This window comes from Bos taurus, chromosome 18 (assembly GCF_002263795.3).
Source record: "Bos taurus isolate L1 Dominette 01449 registration number 42190680 breed Hereford chromosome 18, ARS-UCD2.0, whole genome shotgun sequence".
NCBI lineage: Eukaryota > Metazoa > Chordata > Mammalia > Artiodactyla > Bovidae > Bos > Bos taurus.
The window spans coordinates 35,590,203-35,603,267 of NC_037345.1; the positions used below are offsets into that span (position 1 = coordinate 35,590,203).

The 13,065-nt window shown below is 37.3% G+C and overlaps 1 protein-coding gene and 2 non-coding genes across 5 annotated transcripts in view; 1 reads left to right on the forward strand and 2 right to left on the reverse strand.

Annotated features, from left to right (window-relative positions):
* NFATC3 (nuclear factor of activated T cells 3) overlaps positions 1-13,065 on the forward strand; it is a 91,745-nt gene that overhangs the window by 72,366 nt on the left and 6,314 nt on the right. The window contains exon 10 of one of the 3 annotated variants that reach the window (XM_005218707.5): positions 8,989-9,092. The exons of 1 other annotated variant lie outside the window; for it this stretch is intronic. In XM_005218707.5, coding sequence (XP_005218764.1) covers positions 8,989-9,089 — 101 coding nt within the window. In that variant the 3' untranslated portion in view covers positions 9,090-9,092. Of the gene's footprint in view, positions 1-1,130; positions 1,961-8,988; positions 9,093-13,065 lie in introns of those variants that run through there. One more of the 3 variants, XM_010814549.4, reaches the window with a different exon arrangement.
* Positions 2,110-2,181, reverse strand: TRNAC-GCA (transfer RNA cysteine (anticodon GCA)). The gene has a single exon. It is a non-coding gene; the product is annotated as a tRNA-Cys (tRNA).
* Positions 6,694-6,801, reverse strand: LOC112442469 (U6 spliceosomal RNA). The gene has a single exon (XR_003030560.1). It is a non-coding gene; the product is annotated as a U6 spliceosomal RNA (small nuclear RNA).

A 13,065-nucleotide genomic window follows, 5' to 3' on the forward strand; every position in this document is an offset into this window, starting at 1 on the left:
GGAGATGACATTTAAGCCAGTCTTGGAGGATGAGTATATTTTTCAGTAAATGAGGATCAATCACCTCTTAACCTTTTGGCTAAGATCAAGTGTAGTATCAGTAAATGAGAATCAAAGGGAAAATCAGACAACAGAAGCAGAAACATAAAGCTGTGTCTGGGAAAGCATGATTATCTGTGGCTGGAGGGCAGATGGCAAGAAGAGGATGGCTTTCAAAGCGCCAAGGGGATTGGCCAGGTCATTTGTGTGTAAACAAAAGGTATAATAAACTAAAGCAAAACCTATAATTTTCGTAGCATTGTTGTCTAATTAAACTCTTACTGAATCCTCTCAGTTCAGTTCAGTTGCTCAGGCATGTCCAACTCTTTGCAACCCCATGGACTGCAGCATGCCAGGCTTCCCTGCCCATCACCAACTCCCGGAGCTTCCTCAAACTCATGTCCATTGAGTTGGTGATGCTCTGAATCCTCTAGATAGCTTCATTTAGGGAATTAGGCTTTCTGAAGGTCACATAGCTGGTAAGTTGTAGAGCTGAGACTGGAATCAGATCTTTTCAGTCTAGTCTTTTTTTTTTCTTTTGCAGCACTGCAGCTGCCCCCACCAGTAGCAGACCATGATGGTTAGAACTGAGTGCTTAATGGGATCCCTCAGGCTTTTTTTCATTCCTTGAGAATAGTGGAACATTATCCAGAATGCATGTGTAGAATTTCTCTGCATGACTGTGTGTACACAACTGCATCTGATTCGTCACACTAGTATTGCTTTCAGGGTTCATGTTTAAAATTTTAGTCTCTGAAACATAGGGTGAGACCTGGAGTATGATAACCTACCTCTTCAGTAATGGCACTGAAGATACAAGATTTATTAAGCAGGTCTCATGGGATATTCCAGCTCATTTTCTTTCCAAGTGAAGACTTTTTTTTTTCTAAAAACACACCAAAACTGGAATTTACTCTTTATAATTTACTACAGACTGAGTGATTTGGGGGCACAGTAAATTGGAACTTTTAGAAAGGTTTTATGAAGATTTTATTTCATCTTTTGAATATGTGAAAATGTATTGCAGAGAATCTGGAAAAATGAGATCTATGAGGGCAAGTAAAATAGTTTCCATTTTGTCCCATTCACAGTTAAGCAAAGTTCCCAGATTGCAGCCCCACAGAGGACAAGGACTGGCTGCAGAATTCCCTCATTGCCACCCGTCAGGAGACTTGACAGGAGCTCAGTGGCGCTAGCCGTAATCAAAGAGGGGTTTCGGGGATTAAAATACACTCCTGCGCATCTTGGATTGTATATCTTGGATGGGTTGTATATCTTGGATTATACATTTTAGATGTATAATTTCTGCATTTTGATGCTTAACATGAACTCTAAAATGAATTTTTGGTATTTGCCAACTGACTCATTGATTACGTTATTTAGATTTGCCTTTGAAGGTAAACTTCTAGATGCTTAGAAAATCCTACGGTTCTGCAGAGTTTTAATATAAATTCATTAAAAAACGACAGTTATGTATTTCATAGTCCTTGAACTCTGTAGTACTTGAATGTCCACTTTATGATAAGCTTTAAAAGTAAGTAATAAAAACCCACCCAGTATTCTTGCTTGGGAAATCCCATGGACAGAGGAGCTTGGTGGGCTACAATCCATGGAGTTGTAAACAGACATGACTGAGCGCCTGAGCATCCTATACAAGTATACATACATATGATAAAATTTAATTTATAAATTACGTACAGTAGGAGATTAACAATAATGTTTAATAAAATAGAGTAAAAAAAAGTTAGCCATGAAACATACCAAAAATGATTGAAAGTATACTACTTAAAGTGAACTTCGCAGTTAACTTGAGCTCAGATTTTATTTTAACTTTTCTGTATTGTGCTAAGCATTAAGTACAAAGTAATTTCCCACTCTACAACTAGAGGACATGAGTAATTTTTTTTTTTTAATTGTGTTATACTAGTTAAATAGTGAAGTAAATTAAGTTGCTCAGTCGTGTCTGACTCTTTGCGACCCCGTGGACTGTAGCCTACCAGGCTCCTCCGTCCATGGGATTCTCCAGGTAAGAATACTGGAGTGGGTTGCCATTTCCTTCTCCAGGGAATCTTCCCAACCCAGGGATTGAACCTGGGTCTCCTGCATTGCAGGCAGGTACTTTAACCTCTGAGCCACCAGGGAAGGAAAAATATATTTATCATCTAATCTTAATAACTTTGTTAATCCTGTTTCTGTTTTATATTTATTTACCCCTTTCTTTTTTTAATCAAAGATTAAAGCAAATAAAATATCCTTTTTATTTTTGAGATTTCTAATTAAAATAGAATTTGTCAAGACTCATTCAAACTTGTCTGTTACCTTTAGATATGCAGACATTAACACCTTAATTTTTTATTATAAATTCAGTGACATTTAATAGAGAAGATATTAGTGCACCTCAGCTTGGAAATTCAAGACTTACAGAATTGAAAATAATACAGCTCCTTCATCTTATAGGTAGAGGATCTGAGTTTTACAGAGCTTAGGGTATTCATCCAGGTTAACACTGATTTAATAGCAGAGTAAAACCCAAGTCAGAAAAATAAATAAAACCCAAATCAGAGCTCCTAATTCAGGACTCTAGGAGTTTTTTCAGTATTTGCAGTCATGTTTCTCATCAGTCTGTAGTCTGAAACTGTGGATGTAGAGCATCCGCAGAGTAGCATCTGTGCAGCAGAATAGATGAGAGAAAATGCTATTTTCTCAGCAGAGCTTTGGTTTGTGAGAGGGACCAGGGCTTAAAATTTTAGATTCTCATTAGTGGAGAAAGAACTGGCAACCCACTCCAGTGTTCTTGCCTGGAGAATCCCAGGGACGGGGGAGCCTGGTGGCTGCTGTTTGTGGGGTCGCATAGAGTCGAATACGACTGAAGCGACTTAGCAGCAGCATATACCTTTATTGTTAACCTTAGATGTTTTTATTAATGAACAGGCATATGGTGTTGTGAAACAAGTATGGAAAGTATCCAGTCTGATTTCTATAGTAACTTATCAGAAATGAGCTGTCTTGCTGTTTTTCTTTTCACACATCCTGCACAAGGATGATTGTTTTGATTCTCTGCTCATTGTTTTCTTTGAGGTGTATCAGTAATCCATCCTAGAGGTGGAATTCTTTATAAGAATTTGTGAAGAGAAACATAGTTCCCAGCCACTTTTATGTAACGTGAGCAAATAAATTTTGTAATAAAAGAAAAAAAAATTTTTAGATTCTCATTAGAGATGAAGTCTTAAAGCCTCTCTATTCCACCCTCCTTTTTCACACTGGAATTCATTATCTGGTGTCCCTAGTAATATTATATTCCTGTTAGTCTCTTCCTCTCCAGCTCTTTGGAACATCTCAGGGCCTTTTAAGTTCCAGCTGCCCTTGTTTTGTGTGGGCTCTGATGTGTCTGGAATCATACAGAGCAAATCTAATCATTCTTCTGTAATAATCCTTCATGTGTGTGAAATCTTTATCTCTTTCCTAAGTGTTAAAAACACTCGAGCAATCTCATCCTTCCCTCAGCCTTAATAACATGCTTGTTCCCTTGTTTGAACCCTGGGGTTTAGTTCTTTTCATAGCGCCGTATCCAGAAGGCAACACTCTAGCCAGCTCAGAAGTGGATTGGGGCTGTCACCTTCCTTGTTCAGAAAATTTTATCAGTTTGGTGTAGGTCAGGGGATTTTCTTAGTTCCATCTTGCTGTTAATTTAGTGAATCATAAGCACTAGTCATTAGTCATAACTGAATCATGTCCATTTTGTATCCCCACCCCATGCCCCACCTCCGTGGATTTTTACATGTATTGTTTTTGGAACCCAAGACTAAACTTTGCAGTTATCCTTGTTTGGTTTCATTGAGGTGATTTGGGTTCCTCACATCAGTCTTCCAGGCTCAGGTGAGTCTCAGAAACATTTTCAGAGTAATGTGGCTCCCTCCTCAGAGGGGTTTATTCCTTGGGATAATAGCAACAGCAGAATACCAACCTTAACCAATTGATGTTCTCTTTGAAGCAGTCTCCTTAGAAGACTTGTAATATATACTTATTCAGCCAGTTAGAATATTGTTCAAAACTCCTTTGCTACTTTTTTTTTCCTTGCTACCTAGATGTATTAATACCATTGTCCCTGCTTGACAAGCATGTGTTACATCTGAGTTTTTATTCCAGTGTTAAAGTTTGTGTGCCTGGAACTGTAATTTTTCCTAAACATTTCTGTGCTTTATCGTGTGTATGTCCCAGATTTGGACCAAGTGATATACATTAAAACAGTACAAAAAAATGTAGAAATTGTCACAGCTGTGTTTTAAGCATTTTTAATTAAGATTATAATATTGTTAAACTAGTCTTAGACCTTTAAATGCAGGTTCTTCTAATTTGTGATTGAGCTGAAACCAGTGAGAACTTTCCATTAGAATCCCTCAGTTCCCTCTTGTCCTCCTGTGTTCACAGACTAACAGAATCGCAGCTGCAGCTTTTCAGCAGAGAAGAGGGTACACGTTAAATATAGCCTGACCTGCTGTTGTGGGTGAAAACTGACACTGCCACTTGCAGGCTCTGAAGTAACATGCTGATCTTGAATGTAGGGCAATTGCTAATTTGACTGTAAACAGGGACTCTAATGTGACCTCAGCTGTTGTGGTTCGGTATAGGTGACAAGCAGATGAACCTGCCTTTAAGTTCCTAGGGAAAGATAAGTGCAAGATTCAGGTGATTAACTTGGATGGGAGAATCAGGATGCTGGTATGGAGGAGCAGCACAGCTAATATTGTCAGTGTTCTAGTCCACCTGTTGTATGCTTATTTTACTGGTGTTTGTTATATTTAAATAAATAAATGCATAGCCAATGATGAGGATGGGTCACAAATGAGGTGTTTAGTCACTTAGGGACTCAGAAGTGGAGGAAGGTAGATAATACTGAACGTTCTCTTTTAACTAGGATTCAACGATTCTCAGGAATACTCTGCTGGGAGGTATGTATGTGCCATCCAGCCTTAAACATATTTATGATGAATAATTCCAGAGGCAAAAAGTTCCCATAAATAATACCCATCGTGTAGCTACTCTATTTGAACAACTTGACACTAAAAATCCTCTGGGTGTTGCTTTGAGTTAATGACAGAGCTGTGAAAAACTCATTCAGTCATTTCATAGTGTTTTCCCATGAGAAAACCCAGTTTGTTTTTGAAATTTTAAGAATTCAGTAAAATATGTATAACATAAAGCTTAACCATTTTAAGTGTACAGTCCAGTGACATTAAGTACATTTACAGTAGGGTGTAGTCATCACTGCTGTCTATTTAGAGAACTTTTTCATCACCCTAAGCAACAGCTCTATAGGCACGAAGCAATAATTCCTCATTATCTCATCCTAGTCCAGCCTGTGGTCACCTCTGTTCAGCTTTCTATTTCTATAACTTTCCTTTCTCGAGATACCTCATTCAAGTAGAATACGACAGTTGTCCTCCTGTGTCTGGCTTATTTCACATCGTGTAATGGTTCCAAGTTTCAGCGTGTTAAAAGCGTATATCAGAATTTCATTCCTTTTTATGATTGAATAATATTACATTGTATGTGTATGCCATATTTTTTTGGTCCATATATCTGTTGAAAGAAATTTGGTTTGTTTCCACCTTTTGCCTGTTGTGAATAATGATGCTATAAATATTGGAGTATAGGTATCTGAGTCTTTATTTTCAATTCCATTGGGTTTTCTAGGAGTAGAATTGTTGAATTATGTAGAATTCTTTGTTCAACTTTTTGAGGAACTGCCAAACTAGTATTTTTCTCACAGTGCCTGTAACATTTTACATTTATAGTGCATTGAGGGCTCCAGTATCTCCACATTCTTGCCAACACTTACATATATAAAAAAAGTAGCCATCCTAAATGGGTGTGAAGTGGTATCATGGCAGTTTTAATTTGCATTTCCCTGGTGACTAATGATGTTGCATATCTTTTTCATGAGCTAATTGGTCATTAGTTTATCTTTTCTGGAGACCTGGCTAGTCAGATCTTTCACCTATTTTTTTTGGTTGAGTTGTTTAGGTTTTTGTTATTAAGTTATGGGAGTTCTTTATATATTTCAAATATTAAATCCTTACCATCATGTTGATGTATGGCAGAAGCCAATACAGTATTGTAAAGCAGTTATCCTTCAGTTAAAAATTAATTTAAAAAAATTCTTATCAGATAAATTATTTGCGTATATTTTCTCCCATTCTATGGATTGTCTTTTTACTCTCTTGATATGATTCTTTGATGTTTTTAATTTTGATGAAGTACAGTTTATCTTATTTTTTTCTTTTATTGCCTGTGCTTTTAGTGTCATACCTAAGAAATCATTGCCCAATCCATGATCATAAAGATTTGCCCTATGTTTTCTTCTAAGAGTTTTACAATTTTAGCTCTTATGTTTAGCCCTTTGATCTGTTTTGAGTTAATTTTGTATTAAATTTGTGCGAGGGGTGAGTCCAGCTTCCATTCTTTGGCCTGTGTATATCCAATAGAACCCTTGTTTGAAAGTGAAAATTAATTGACCCTGTATTGTGAGGGTTTGTTTCTGGGCTATTTTTTTAAATTGGGGTGTAGTTGGTTTACAGTGTTGTGTTAGTTTCTGCTGTACAACACAGTGAATCAGTTATACGTGTATGTATATACACTCTTTTAAAATTCTTTAGAAATACTGAATGCTTCACAAATTTGTGTGTCATACTTGCACAGGGGCCATGTTAATCTCCTCTGTAATCATTCCAATTTTAGTATACATGCTGCTGAAGTGAGCATTGGTTCTGGGCTGTTTTATTCCTTTGGTCTGTATGTCTGTCCTGAGGCCAGTGTAATACTGTTTTGATTACTGTAGCTTTGTAGTAAGTTTTGAAATCAGGAAGTGTTGGTCTTCCATCTTTATTCTTTCTCAAGACTGTTCTTGGAGAAGGAAATGGCAACCCACTCCAGTATTCTTACCTGGAGAATCTCATGGATGGAGGAGCCTGATGGGCTGCAGTCCATGGAGTCACAGAGAGTTGGACACGACTGAGTGACTTCACTTTCACTTCATTTTCTGGCTCTTGAGGGTCCTTGGAGACTCCATATGAATTTCAGAATGGGATTTTCCTGTTTCTGCAAAAACACTGTTGGATTTTGATCGCATTGAATCTATACATTGCTCTAAGTAGTATTATCATTTTCACAATATAAGTCTTCCAGCCCTTGAACATGGGATGTTTTCCCATTTATATTCTGTAGTTTTCTTTTCTTGTAGTGTCTGTCTGACCTTGATAATCAGGGTAATAGTGGCTTTAGAATGAGAGGAAGTGTTCCCTTCTCTTCAATCTTCTGGAAGAGTTTAAGGATTAGTATTAATTCTTTAAATGTCTGGCCAAAGTTTGTGTGATAGAGATAAATCAGTTGTTCTTTGGAGCTGGCAGCAGAGTTTCAAGGAACTATAAGAATGTCTTGAGGGCTGCAAGTTTCCATAAGTACAATCTGAAAGTACCACTGTGTCAGCCAACTCACAAAAGCCCCCAGTGTATCTTGGCCTGGACTTCTCTTTCTTCTAATTTATGTGCTGATTTACCTGGAATCCCATGTTCTGTACCATAGAGTCTGTTTTGAAGGATTCAGTTGTGAAGATTGGGCAGCCTCATAAAGGAGACCTTTGAAGGTACTATAATGCTTAAGTCACTCCTGAAGCTAGGTGAGTGATCTTAAATTTAGTAATAAAAAAGCTTCAGGCAGAAAAATTTTGCCTAAGCATAAAGAGTTCCTGGCTTTTGTGTTTTGTTTTGACCCATTTAGTGAGACTGCATTTTGCACTCACTAGAATGCAAGGAGATTGGCTGCTCCTTGGTTTTCCCTCTTTTATCTGCCTAAGAGGAGGGTATGGTATCAGCTAGTTCACAGAGATTATGTACAGTTTCTTCTCTTCCACGATAAAATAAGCATTCTTCTAGAATCTAATAGAAGGTTATGTCCTTTTATTTGAATTCATACAGCAAAGGCCAAAAATAATTTTTTATAGGCCAGAGGAGGAGGCTGCCTCATTGTATAGTGTACTCTTTAGCTGGGCATCTGAGTGTGTCATCCATTAGCACAAAACTGACAATAGTGACTCTTCTTGAGTACAGTGACTTTCAAACATTTTGACTACTTCTAACAATAAGTAAGTTTTATAGCATGGATCCGTTACATAACAAAAAACTTACAACTAATGTGAAAGTCTCACAAGCCAATTCTTAACCTTTATTAAAGAAAATGTAGCCCATCTTCTATTTTGTTCTATTTTTTTAATACTGATTTCAGCTTACTCTATTGATTTCATAACGTGCTAATAGATGTGAACTTTAGTTTAAAAAACATTCCTTCATGACCTGCAAATTTACCTATGCATATAGTGTTCTGGGCCCCTACCCTTAGACATTTTGATTCTGTGCTCTAGAGCCCAGAAGTTTATTTTTTATTAAGTGCCCAAATAACTCTGATGTGGCCACAGATGGACTTCCCTGGTGGTCCAGTGGTTAAGACTTCATGCTTCCGAAAAAAAAAAAAAAAAAGACTTCATGCTTCCAGTTCTTCTACTGCAGGAGCCACAGGTTCGATCCCTGGTTGGGGAACTGAGGTTCTGCATAACACATATCTCAGCCAAAAAAAAAGATACAGCCACAGACAAGTATGTGGAAACTAGTTTATTGAAAATTAAATCTATCCTTGACAATCACTGAAAACCATCACTGTAACTTTTAAAAATTACTTCCCTTTTAAATTTAGAAAATAAATCAGCATAACCTAAACTCTCTGGACTCCAGTGTTTATATTATCCAGTAAAATGTGGGGAGCTATTGTATGCCATGACTGGCAGGTAAAGGAAAACTAAATTCCTCTTGATTGTAGAAAAAAACAAGCTGGGCATGTAGTAGATTGTTACCCTCTGGTTTGTTCCATTCAGTAGTGATGTTGTCTTCTTTGACACAGACCAGTTTATGTCTGACTTGGAACACCAGCCATCAGGTTCAGCAGAGAAATGGCCTAACCACAGTGAGCTCTCATGTCCACCTCCTTTCTGGAGAATCTAGAGGGTGAGTGTTGATTGAAATGTATGATTATTTTTGTTCTCAAGTCTGATATTTGCATGCAGTGGCAGGATTTGCATGTGCTACAGAGGAGGGGGTATCCATGGGCATCTTCTGTTAGGGGCCCACTCGTCATCTTTGGAGCTAAACTTTAACACTCTGCTTTGTAAATTTAACCACACTCAGGCTCTCACATTTGTACTTAACAATTTTAGTATGGGTTTGAATGAAAGGAAAATGAGTGTTTGATTGGATTTATTAAACCAAAGCAGAGGGAGGCCTATCTGTATGAATTCTATGGCTTGTGTGCTGAGTAAATGTAATTGCAGATCAGGCGTATAAGCCTACTCATTTCTGATCGAGTACCTTTTTAAGTTTTGACATAAGGCAGTATGGAATGGAAGTAAAGCAGGAAATGTTAGCCATTTGCCAGAGGCAACTTGGATCATTTACCCTTGAACCTGCCCTTTAGGCCCATCTTTCCATTTCTGTTAGTTTCATCTGGGACTCTATTTGGGAGGAGTCTGTGCTTTTGAGGGAGCCAAGCCTTTCTGCCTCAGCAAGCAACCATAACCCTCCCTTTCCCTCGTACAGCTCCTTTCTTCAAAGACTCTCAAAGCCACCTGAGAAAGTCTGTGATAGAAATTATAGGGACTTGCCTCGTGGTCCAGTGGTTAAGACTCTGTGCTCCCAATAAAAGGGCGGACGGTTTGACCTCTGGTTGGGGAACTAAGATCCCATACAGCACACACAGCATGGTCAAAAAATAAATAAATATTTTAAAAATAGTAAAAAAAAGAAACCAACAACAAAAAAGAAATTAAAACTCTCAGGAGAGTTATAACCAGGATTTAAATGAATTTCCTAGTATTATAGTGGAGAAAAATCAGTTGAACAAAATTTAGGTTGCCCTAGTCACATCACAGCTGAACCAAAATTAAAGCTTATTTCTCCCAGTGTTTACCCCATTGCCCTTCCCATGTATGAAGCCAACAAGTTGGTCACTTGTGATCTTAGTAAGAAGTGTTTCTGTGGAGTGAAGGAATGGCTAAGGAATGAACAGGAGGTAAGAACAGAGAAACAGCAGGCAGGGAAGATAATTCCTTTAAGATATTAAACAATGAAAAAAAAATTAGAGATAGAGGGCCATGTGGGTCTAGGGTTTTTATTTGCTAGTTGGTTTGAGATGGAGACTTACCCATATTTAAGTAATGATGAGAAGAATCTTAGGAGAGGGTGGGTGGGTAGCTTGATTAAAGAGATGGAAGAGTGAAGAAATTTGATGGAACAAGGTCTTGAAGAGGCAAGCGTGTGGGATTCATAGCATAGGTGTGGAATAAGTTGTGTGGGTTTACAACTCTGGAGCTCAGGTTTGGGATCTGGAGACAGCAGATTTAGGAGTCGACAGTATACAGAAATGAACAGGATTACTCAGAGAAAATGTTCAAATTTAAAAAAAAGGAAAAGGACAGTCTTCTGATAAGCCTAAAATTCAGAATCTCACATCTTAACCCAAATTGAAAAGAAGTTTTTTGTCTTGGGGTCCTCCCCCAACGTTTCATTTTTTAGCTGATAGAAAAACACACGTGCTGATACTTGAATGTACTTTCAAGTAACTGTGTACTATTTACTTAGCTGGAGACTCAGTGTTTGTCTTTGTAGAATGTTTTGAGTCACAACTTCTTCTAGAGGAAAAGTCTGTATGACAGTATAGTATCACATACATGAAAGGTTTCTTAGGGCCTGTAATAGCAGGACTGACCTCCCCCTCAGTCAGTTGTGAAAACAAAAAGTGTCATAATTTCCCTTTACTAGTAGTGTTAAACCTAATGTTAAAAGTGAAGGATATCTTTGATCATTGTGCCTGTAAATTGAATCTGTCCTAGAGCTGGAAATATCTAGAGTTCAGTATGAGTTCAGTTACTAGAGAAGAATGAATTAGGACAGTAGCAGTCTACCATAGGTAGACTTCTAAATTTTCAGGAATGTTTTTCTATCTTTAGCTTGAAAAGGCAAATTAATCTGATTTTGATAAATGCAAAATAATTAATAGTTGAGTTCAGTATTTTATGTATTTTATTTAGATAGTATTCTTATAACTTACCTAATAACCTGAAAGTAAATCTTAGGAAAACTCTGCTTTAGAATAATAAACCATAAAGTAGTACTAGTTTCTCATCCATTTAAAATAATTTCTATTCCTTTACTTCCAAATGTCTCTTGTTTCTTCAAGGGAAATTTAGAAAATGATTGTACCTTCATTTTATAAAAAATAATATCTCCATAAAATTGTTCAGCCAGAGAATGAACTGTACCTTTAATCTTGGGGTGTAAGGAAAGGAAGAAAAGATGAACTTGCCAAACTTTTATGAATGTTCATTGATTGGAGCTTAAAATGAAATAGTATACATAAATGGAGACTAATGAGACCTAAAAATAGTTTACAAAAATGATCAAGATGCTCAAATGCTAGTTATGAAGACCCTTTAAACTGGTGTGTGTTTGACAATGTGTGTGTGCCTACTCCAGAGGCAGGGCTCTAGGTTACCCTGCCCCTCCACCTGGTGGTGAGATTTCATACCATACCATGCCCAGCTCTAACTCTGAATTCGTAAGCATTGGAAATAGCTCTAAAGAAGAGGCCTGTGTTACTCAGACACCTCATTCTTGTGTGTAGATAGCATTTCAGTGGACTATAGTTTGAACATTTCTTGGATTTTAAAAAAAAGTTTTTTCTTATAGCAAATATTGCTGATGGCTCTGACTACTTCTGTTGTGGTGACACAGGCAATCCAGGTGTTGCGGTAATGGGAGTCAAGGACAGTGGATGCCACAAGTGGGCCAAATGCTGTGACCTACATAACCTCTTACCACGGGTGTTGATGGCTGTTGACTGTTGTTCTAGGCTTTTAATGCACTTTACTCTTTATAGAGAGAAAGTGAGAATGTTGTATAGGAGGGGTATAAATAACTCTTTGTTTTTACCTTAACTTGGTGAAAAATATAAAGCCAACTCAAAGCCAATCCTATCCTCATGGAATAGGATTATCAATAAATTCATGCATATATACATTCAAAAGGAAGTAAAAATGAAATTGTAAGCATTAATGTTTTTAAGAAGTACTGTATTTATCAAGATTGTTAATGATTTACCTATAAATTACCTTATAGATTTATTTATCAGTAATAATTTTGATTTGCTTAAGTTGACAAATTTTGGCCACATTAGAAGGCTATCTCAGGGAGCCAGAGCCTAGAGCTCCCAGTCTAAGGGAGAAGTGAGGGGCAAGGGAGAGCAGTGGACTTGTGTACCACACTGCTCTCAAGTTATTGCTGAAGAATGGTGGAAAGACTGCTTTGTTGCAGTACTGACTCCCTGGCCTAAAATTCATATTCAGTAGCTATTATTTGAGCATAATTTTTGTTGTTGTTTTGCCAGCATGCCATTAAAGATTCAATGGCATGTAATTTTATTCGGTACTCAGTATTTACCAAGCACTAATGAGTCAGTGGAGACCAAAATAGACGAGTTCTTTGCTCCATTGGAAATTAAATCTACTAGCTAATTATTGTGTATTAATATTATATATCAAAGTATTTTTGTGTATAGTCAGCTTGAGTGCTTCTTTGTGAAGAATCTTGGATTTATCCTAGTCTTTAAATCCGGAACTGTCAAGAACCTTCCAGGTTGTTTTAGCAAAATGAAGTTAAGCACACTAGGCAAAAGGAGAGCAGAACTTTGGTGAAGGGAAGCAGAAATAACACAGCTTGGATCAGGCTTTTGCTATAAAGGTTATCACCTGACTTTTTCAGGAAATCATGTGTTTATCATTAAAATGTACTTGGTGAGTGGGTGGATAGTGCTGGTTACAGACTCTCGACTTCCTCATAAAGACACACGAAAACTGTATTACGTGGTTTTTTATGATGATAGAGCACCATTTTTAATCATCTTGTTTTAAAACTTGAACAGTGAGAT